This window comes from Anoplopoma fimbria, chromosome 10 (assembly GCF_027596085.1).
Source record: "Anoplopoma fimbria isolate UVic2021 breed Golden Eagle Sablefish chromosome 10, Afim_UVic_2022, whole genome shotgun sequence".
Classification (NCBI taxonomy): domain Eukaryota; kingdom Metazoa; phylum Chordata; class Actinopteri; order Perciformes; family Anoplopomatidae; genus Anoplopoma; species Anoplopoma fimbria.
In genome coordinates, this window is record NC_072458.1 from 2,887,334 (window position 1) to 2,897,500 (window position 10,167).

Below are 10,167 nucleotides of genomic sequence, written 5' to 3' on the forward strand. Positions count from 1 at the left end.
TTGTAGTGACAAAAGGACACTCATCCAGTAGATGTAACTAATCATCTTTCTCCGACTGACAGTGGACCATCTCTCCTCGTCTCTTTTACTGTGCAACTACCCTCACCAACACGGACGGCCAGTACAGGTTTTACGGTAAGCATTGGAGTAGTGAGGAGGTGTTAATAACTGCTAGTAGACCAAGCTACGGTGGGAGGGATGACATTTCAACATGCAGGCCGTCTAAAGACCTGAAAAGATGGCGATTGCAGCTGCTCATTGAAACTGTTCAGTCCACAGTTCATTCTGTGTCCGTCTTGTGTCTTTTCACATCCAAATGCATGAATGAGATGGTCACAGAGAAAAACAGAGTCAGTACTATTCAGAAAAAGTGTGAGACCTTGCTCAGGGAAATGGTGAAGAAACAAAAAAACCAATACTGAATTGTGTTAAAGAAGCCAAAGACACACCTTCAACCATTCACAGAGCTGCCCCAAAATAAGAGGCATAACGCCACCTATTGGCAACCCACTGACTCCAATACTACATTTTTTAAAAGGAGTGAAAGAGTCTAAACACATAATGGAAACCCAGCAGTGAGTAATGAAACCCTCCTGCCTGAGATACAAGGCCAAAGTCATTAGTTCTCAGCTCGCCCTCACTAACACAAATGGAAGCTAATTGTGCAGCGACTGGGTTGCAAAAGCGAGCGCAGTGCATGTAATGCTTAGCAGATGGAGTAAATGTTGTCCAAAAACTAGTGACTGGCAATGAAGAATCATCAACTCAAGACACACAGTAAGACAATGAATGCAATTTTTCTCATTAGGGACTCTGACATGTGCCATGAGGCAGAAAAGAAACGAGGGAAGCGACAGGCGAAGACAGATGAGTCATACAAACTACACTCTGCAGCTCACACACTTCATCCATTAGAATGAGAAAGCCAACGTATACAGGCACTGATAACAGAGATTGAACATGTTTGGACAATTTGCTCATTAGCAGGAACGCTGTGGTGTACAGATACACATAGGCTTATAATAAATGTGTCTGAATAGTTTGCTACTTCTTGCAAGTGTTTACTGAGACGTATGAGGCAATTAGAGCTAAATTAGCTAGCACTAATTAGGGTTGGTAGCAGTGGAAAAGTCTCGAGCAGCTAAGTAATAGTGAAGGTCAGTCTTCCTGATTAAGAGAGGTAAGGACTGCAACAGAGTGAAGTCAGCAGCGAGGGTATCCCCCAGGGATGTCGTCATGAAGGAGTATCCTCTGCGGTAATAATGATTGGCTCAACAGTGCGATATATGCGGTATTAATTAGACCTGATTTTTGTGCTGTATAAATAAGCTGTATTTAAAGCTGCTATTATAAAATGAATTGTTGCTTTTTAAATGACAAATATGACTTCTTTAATCATATTAAATACTTCTTTATCATTAAATGCAGAACACAAAAGGGCCATGAGGCGCAGTGTTTTTGTTCAGCACTTGTAGCCTACATGAGGATGTGGTGGTTGGCGTTGGCGTTTCTATTTGTCCCATCACTCCTCCAATGTGACTGGACGGCTGGGTAAAAGGTGACAGCGCAGCATTTTACCTAATGTTTAACCTTTTCAATTCTCAGTGGCCAGAAAAAGAGAACTTAACATGCAGTGCCTCATCTCGAAATATACGCTCAGCGCCTTTTCACACTGCTGGCGTTTCTAGCACAATGTAACTACAGAGCAGTCCGACTGTAAAAGGTGAAAAGAAAACGTGATCCTTCCCTGCGGTTGGCTCATCATTAGCATCGTATTGCAATATGTGGTTATTGCGATGGTCTTAGTATCTACTCTAACACAGAGCAATGTATCCAGGTGGCAACCTCTGGGTCTGAAAGTGAATCCAATGTAGAAGAGCCTAAACTTATAACAAGAAACTTACTTCTAACAGCCAGCAGGGGGCGACTGTTCTGGTTGCAAAAAGAAGTCTGTTTGTATAGAAGTCAATGAAAAAATGACTATTTCTCACTCAGTAAACATTGTAAACATGAGTTTATGGTTTCAGTCACTAATTTCAAGTTCTCTTCATTACAGCATGATGATCATTTAATAAATGACGGTCCAATTTAGAGTAAAATAGAGCAGGGTATGCTTTAGGGCGGGGCTACATTGTGATTGACAGGTAGTAAAAACGGCGCTGTCTGGAGCTGGAGTTATCGGTTGTTTCATCTTACAACTTTAAAAGTTACACAGTGTTTTCTAATCATAAAAATGAATATGTCTCATTCAGTGTTTGGTTGAACTTAGCTCCACCCTCTCGTGTGACCTAATGTTCCAAAAAAACAAGATGGCGACGGCCAAAAACAAAGTTGGTGTTGGCCAAAATTCCAAACTTAGGACTACTTCCACATCTATGTTCAGTCTTTGAACGCAACTCGTATTCGCTTTGTGTCTTTTTCATGCCATGATGTCATCTCCTGTGCTCCATTTTCATTCACGTGCACACAACCTGAAACTTCCACTGCACAGTGGGACTTTATTTCAGCCTGACTGGAACGCAGGGCAAACATTTGGCAGCCTGGAAAGGCTTAGGGAAAGGTTGCATAAGCAATACTTTTAGTGTTGGGAGAAAAATCATTATGTCTGCAGGATGGATAGTCCTCTGTAGCTTTCAAGTTTCATTAAAAATGTAATATGTTCATCCAAATTATCACCATCCCATCCTCCCACATCTCTGCAGTCTACATCTCTGTGGAGAAAGTCACTTTGAGGAGAAGGAAAAATGTTGCGATACTGCTCATGAGTTGAACCTACAAAGGCGGTAAGCACTTTAAAACTATTCATGTTGTAGAAGTATTAATGGTCAGTTATAGTACAGTAGTTCATGTTTTGTAACAGATAATTGTTCAATTAAAAATTACAGTCAATAAAAGCCTAAAGATGTTTTATAAGCAGGTGTGTTCACATCAATTAAGGGTTTCTACCATCCGTGTGTCTACGTGGGCATTGTGGCAACAACACGCAACCAAACTGTGTTTCTGGACCCTGATTTTTATCAAATGTGCCAAAGGCTGCACAAAAAGAGAATTCGCCCTGAGATGAGCCTCTGCCAGTCATGTCTTAGAGATCCCAATTAAGCCTGGGTGATGTGGCAGAACAACGGGGCAGCGGTTCTCTTCTCCGACACCACAGAAAGTCTGTTCTACCCCGCAGCAGACGACTCAGGAGAAGGAAAGAAAAAGTAAAAAGAAGGGACAGTTATGTGTCAACACACCGGTTCATAGACACCTCCTCACAGCAGAGAGGGAATAAATGGTTGCAAAAAGAGGAAAGTACATGCAGTACACATGGTACAGTACTGTATCTTTCTCACTTTCTCATGTACTCAAGCCCCCCCCCAGTACACACACAGGTAAGAACACACACACCTACATCATCAGCCAGGAGGAAAGGCCGGCAGAAAACAGCCTCAAAGTGAGAATCTGAAAGCACTATTATCACTTCTTCACAGGGCTCTGCCTTATTTCACACACTGAAGACTACGAGTCTCTGTAAGCTCGAATGTGTGTGTGTGTGTGTGTGTGTGTGTGTGTGTGTGTGTGTGTGTGTGTGTGTGTGTGTGTGTGTGTGTGTGTGTGTGTGTGTGTGTGTACTAAGAATGCACACATATATATTGCTAGGGTAGAAATGGTCCTTCCATCAGTGGCAGCAGGGCAAAGGAATTTGTTTGTTGAATCTGATATGTAATATACTACTGACTGTAAGTCGCTTTGGATAAAAGCGTCTGCTAAATGACTGTAATGTAATGTAATGTAATGAATCGGATCACGTACAATCCTCCACATGTACGACTTCACAATCCAATAAATATGTGTGCAGGATTCTTTTGCAGTATTTTTCAAATTAATTCAGATTTCTTAAAGTGAAAAAAAAAATTCAGCTGCCCCTTAAGGCCGTGCTCTACCAGAGAATTTTTAAACTTTCTCTCCTGTATCTCATTTGCGATAAGACTGTTTTAATGGAATTCAAGCCTCATAAATCCCCATATTGAAACAAATCAAAGCATGAAATCAATCACACCGGCTCCGCTTATATTAACTGCTGATACAAAACAACTAATATCTAAACCTATTTAACCAAGAAAAGGGTGTCACATTTTTGACCAGGTAAGGTACATGTCCATGGCATGAGGCTCCATGTTTACGGGTACTAAATACCCATCTGCTGTGTTTAGAAGGGATTGGTATGATAGTCATGGTATTCGTTAAAATGATTAACTGCAGAATAAAAGAAAGCCCATAATTCATCAAAGGTGTAATCTCCATCTCCTTGTAATTATTCTGAAAATATCTGACTGATCGATGGGATAGTGAGACCTGAGAGAGAGTAACACAAATACTGAATATTTATGTACATTTTTCTTGTTTTCTTTGGGGGTTTTCGGTCTTGCTCCTAATGTATTCATATGTGTGCACTACAGCTGTTGCATATGTACTTGTGTATCTGTTATATTTGATTCTCTCTTTCCCAACTCTCAGGGTAAAAGTGGAATTTAACATGTACATGAGCAAGATGATGATTGTCGGAAAGAAAGACAATAAAAATTTAGCTTGAAAAAAAAAATAACCAGATGAAAGGAGGTATTTACTATAATATAAGATATTTAACAAAAGCCTTGGGGCATTGAGGTAGACAAACAGGTAGAGGGTTTGCTCATTTAGGCTCATGTTTGTATTGACGAGCTTGCTGAGAAACATAGCTGTGGATTTTCTGCCTGACAGCACACTGGACCAATTACCGCGGCTATTCCAATGAGGTGCCTGCAGGCTCACTGCCAGAGAGAGAGAGAGACACAGAGAGGGTGTGCGTGAGAGCATGTTTGTGTACTCTTGGACTCTGCTAAATTGCAGGTCTCGCCATTCCACAGGCAACAAAGTCTGCAGCATCGTCTCAACTAGACAGACAGCCTTGTGGGAAACAAGCCAAAAGTGTCAAAGGAGGGGAGGTGTGGAAGGAGCTGCATGTGTGAAAAAGAGGGATAAGAGGGAGTGTGGAGGGAATAGATGTGGCAAAGTACAAAAAAATAAAAAGTTTGTAGAGCTGAGGGAGTGATGTAGACAAACAGGTGTGCGAAAGCACAGAAGCTTGTCAGGAAGGAGGATAAGTGGGGTAAATCTGTACTGGACTGTGACGACTGAGGGTACAGATGGGAAAAGAACTGCTCTACCACGTGTTTCTATAAATAGAATTTGTTGACTGGCCAGCCATCAAGTCTGAAACTGCGAGTTCCTGACTGGCCTCAGAGCGGAAGCCACAATGTTAATGGTCCTGCTGTGTAGCACGACAAAAATGAGCTACTGACGTCAAAGGAGTGTTCAAGGCACAAAAGGACAAACTACGGCTGTTGTGTAAAGATCCTTTTTGAGCTTAAATGAGCACCTTTTAACCAAAACGTATCAGGGTGTTAAGGGATGTTGATGTTAATGTTCCTGCCTATACATCAGACTTCTTTTTGCAGAAAAGGGAGTTGGTCATTAGAAAGAATGCAAGTTTAAGACACTTCAGCATTGGCTTCACTTTTCAGAACAGGAAGTTTCCACCTGCATGCAACATGGCTGCTGTCTTGAGGGGGACACGTGAAGTTGTCAGACAGGATCTTTGAGGTGATATGCAAATTGTAGGAGCCTGAGATAAACTCCTATTAAATAATGATGGAACAAACGCAAAATGCTAGGCATTTATCGAAACAAAAACAGTCTTTTGGATAATTATTCTAACGTTGTTCAAGTCTGCACTGCAAGCCAGTGTTTCAAGCCGGTTTCCTGTTTTCACGGTCAAGAATAAACTTTGAACCTCAAGTTTTAATCTATCTTTGTGACCACACTGCTCCCAGTGAAATGGTACTACAGTTAAACCGATATATTTAAATACACTTAGGCTAACAACTTATAACATATTTCATGTTACCATTAATTTCCTGTTTTAAGTCAATAAGATTTTTTACTTTATTTCAATGAGACACACATTCAAAAAACTTCAGGAGAAGGAAAGTTATTTCTGCATTTCTTAAATAAGACTGATGTTCAGTGGATCAAAAGTTTGAATACACTAAACTGTATGTTTTTTGTGACATAGCCTTTTACTCGTCTCACGCTCTACAAGCCTCTACAAGCTTCTCACAACTTTGCCAGAATTTTGGCCCATTCCTCCGGGCAGATTTGGTTACCATTGGTTAATTACTTTGTGTGAGAGAGAGAGAGAGGATACAAAAAGATGGGAGAGCCTGTCTACAAACCAATCAAATGAGAGTATATGGAGGTGTTTTTGAGAGAGAGAGAAAGAGAAAGAGACACAGGGAGAGAGAGACAAGAGAGAGACACAGAGAGTGAGAGACAGAGAGAGAGATAGAGAGAGAGAGGGGGTAAAAGACAATACTTACTGCTGCCTGTTGTCTCTTCAGCTTGTCTCTGTACTCCTCCAGCTCCTGCAGGTTCAGCTCAGGTGGAAGTTTCTGTAATCACACACACAGATACAAATATATAACCTTGTTGTTTGTTTACATTATATCCTCCTACACAGGTGAAAGGGGGCTGTGGCGTAGTGGAGAGCAAGGTAGTTCTCCAATCAGACATCGGCAGTCGATGTGTCCTTGGGCAAGACACTTAACCCCAAGTTGCTCCTGAAGGCTTGCCATCGGTGTGGACTGGATGTTGCATGAATGTTAGTTAGAGTCTGATGGTGGCACCTTGATGGTAGCCTGTCATCAGTGTGTGAATGGGTGAATGATATGTAACATACTACTGACTGTAAGTCGCTTTGGATAAAAGCGTCTGCTAAATGACTGTAATGTAATGTAATGTGAAAGCCTTTGCAGACACATCCACAAAAAGGCTGTAAGCTCATTTTACTTCTATACAGCTGCATGCTGCTTCCAACCGTTTTTACTGTTCTGTGTAGTAAAAGGGTTAGGGTTACTTTTAAATGCAACACAATCAGTATAACACCGTCCCAAACACTTCTTTTGATTGTAATTGTCTGTCTTTGTCTGTTTTCCGGTCTGTTTTTACTCTGTATTGAATTGAAATGAATTGAAAGCAGAAGTATTGGAAGTATCCTGTTCAGGCACTCAGGGCCATAGCGGGGATTTCATTTATCTTTAGAGAGCTATTCTTAATTTTTCAAAGATACTCACTAGGCATTTTAAAAAGCTTAAGCTGAGGTTTCACCGAGGATAGCTGTAGCTCTTCCTCCAATCAAAAAAAACAAAAGGAATTACCTCAAGAAATACAATTTGCCAGATCATAAGTAAGATTAGTCAAGAAGGTAGAGGGCGTTATTTAGTAAACAGCAAACAAACTCTGCTAAGGAAAGAAGATATTACAGCGCCATGGCCCAAAGGATGATAAGTAATTACTTTCCCCTTGACTGAGAGTCTCATTTCAGATGGTGTAGCAATACCAAGATAAATCTAATGAGATTTCACACCCTTCCTCTGTTGAGCGGATGCAATCCATCAATCCGGATGTCAATGGTGCGTATGCAGCTCGGCAGAAGTGCAAGAAACAGCAGCTCAGGTGAGACAGAGCTTTAACTCTGCCAGTCAGGATAGTCCAAATTGCAGGGAACCGTAACATAACCATACATTTTAATATTAGAAATGCAATATTGCTGTTATCAGAGATGCTGAAAAGTGATGGGTTGGATGTAATTATTATTTTATGGAGGGGGGCGTGGGAAGTTGGGAGCGAGTCTCATGTCATCATTTTACACGTGAGTGGTGCTAATTCAGTCAATAACGCGTGGGCTCGCTCATTCATACAGAGAGCGATGATCTGACCTCCAGTTCGTGCTGCACCATGTCGAAGGAGTCGTTAGAGAAGTAGACCTCCTCGATGCTGTCGATGATCTCCTGCTCCGCCTGGGGGTCGATGGGCTGCTCCCTCAGCTCCCGCAACTCCTCCTGGAGGAGTTTGAGAAAGATTGAGAGAGAAAGACGAGAGACAAGAGAGAGGGAATTAAAAGATGTCCTTGAAAGTAAGCACTTCAGAAAAGTTCCAGACACACAGGGACACAAACAGAAGTGGGTCCAAAACAGAGAATTACATCATTTTCTAAGTAATGAAAACAACAAACGAAATCTCTAATATAAAGATCAAGAAAAAATACATCAAAAGAAAGAAATAGGGTAATACATAGAGCAAAAAAAATTAAAAAGATGCTACGGGAAAGAACAATAAAGAGAGTGGAGACAGGATTAAAGAAAAAAAAAATAAGAAGTACAGAGGAGTTTAAAGGACACGGCAAGGGTGAAGGACAATGTGAGGAGAGAACAGAATAAAAAGTAGGTAGAGAACAAGGGGCAAGGAGAGAGAAAGAGAAGGTGTGTAGTGGGAAAAAAAGTGAAGTAGAAAAATGTTTAGTTTGGGAGAAGATTGCAGCTTGTTTCATTGGCTGCCTGTCATGGGGGATGGCAGTGAGCCTTGAGAGGAAAGACGAGAAGAAAGGAATGACCGAAAAAACATAACCGGGATTCCCCATCGGACACACATCAGAGCCGTATTGATTAACATGCTGTGCATCCATGGAGGCTTATCGCTTCAGTGAGACTTCTTAGATGAAGGGTTCTTATTCCTATTCCCAACGAGCCCAGATATAGTCAGGGGTCAATAACAAAAGTGTGGGATGCCCTTCTGAATTCTGAGAGTAGTATTTTTGCTCATAATTCGGGATGTCATGAGAAGCCTACTTCTGTATCAAGTTGACGCCAAAATTCTGAAAGCGTGACGTCCTGCTTGGCTAAATAACGGAGCTAACAGCGCTAACGTACAGAGGTTGATTTGAGTAATGGTACATTTTAACGTCAATATGATGTGTTCTTAATGTCATTTTGTAAAATGTAGTTTTTGGGGCCAAACTTGAGCCAGATCATCAGGGGGTTAGTAATGAAAAAGAAAAAAAACACTAATCAAACTACAGTATATAACTGAGCAGATCTTTTTTTGGAGGTTAATCAATTCATTATTCTGAACACTTGAATAGCCCTTGTTTAGATCATTGGGTCCTAAAAGTTGAAATATGCAATAAAAGCCAAATCCAAAGGTATTTTCTTTCCTTCGTTCATGTGAACGTAGACGCTGGACTGAGGGCTTGGAGGCGGGGTTATGGAAAGTGCTAGTCTCTTGCTCTATGGGCACCATGGATGTGGAAGATCACCGATAGATCTGGGTAATTTAATCTGAATCCTTTACTCAGAAGTCAACATTTTTTTGCTTTATGCTCCACTGAACAACTTTCGGGGCCCGGCCTCCGACGCTGTATTCTGTTCTCTTTACACCTGAAATGGTCTGCACCTCCTGTCTCCTGAGTGAGTGTGGTCATTGGGTGTTCGTCTGAATGCGTGGATGATATGGAAACAAGGGTCCAATATTTACTTAGGTGACTAATGAGCAAAAGAATGGGTCTTAATCCGTGTTAACGTTCACTTCTCCCATTGGAGTTAATAGACTGAGGATGTGTCGCTGGCTCTGTATGACTCTCATTGCACCGTCTCCTTTTTGTAACGTCTCTGATACAGCTACATATTACATCCCATATATAGAGAACATTGCATGGTAGATGAATTTAAACCGTCAGTTAAAGCACAATGACTAAGAATAGACAGCAGGCTTGAGAAGCAGGAGAACCGGGATCGATGTGGAATTAAAGGATCAATGCAATCCATATGGCCCCTATATGCATTCCTACTCTATCAAACATCCTAAAAATATAAAAGAAATCACTATCAAAGATCCGCACACATCATCTCATATCGACTCTCATGAGATAGCAGATACTGATCAAGAAAACCCTGTTACACACCTGCCTAACCACAAATATTTTCCCAGCTTCTATCAGCGAGGCGATGAAGCATTCCCCCCGAGTCTGCCTCCACGGGCGAGTGTGTCCTGCTGAGTGACATTTAAACAGGAACGCTGGTGCGAGTTTAATGTTCACAGTAAAATATAGACTCATTTAATACAATTACACAATCGGATTCCCTTTTATATGCCATATATACATTTTATACAAGGCAATTGTGAGGATGGTAATAAAGATTTATATTGCCTCTGTGCCTGTGTGTGTGTGTGTCTATGTGTGTGTGTACGTGTGAAATGCACAAGTGTGTGCGCTGCCATGTTTGAATCAGGTATAGGAGTGAATTGTGT

At 41.3% G+C, this 10,167-nt stretch overlaps 1 protein-coding gene across 1 annotated transcript in view; it reads right to left on the minus strand.

Moving 5' to 3' along the window:
* The window catches only part of vps50 (VPS50 EARP/GARPII complex subunit), a 101,346-nt gene that overhangs the window by 84,106 nt on the left and 7,073 nt on the right, over positions 1-10,167 (minus strand). Inside the window, exons 3-4 of the mRNA XM_054605423.1 lie at positions 7,800-7,922; positions 6,402-6,473 (exon numbers count right to left, since the gene is read on the minus strand). Of these exons, the coding sequence (XP_054461398.1) occupies positions 6,402-6,473; positions 7,800-7,922 (195 nt within the window). The remainder of the gene's footprint in view (positions 1-6,401; positions 6,474-7,799; positions 7,923-10,167) is intronic.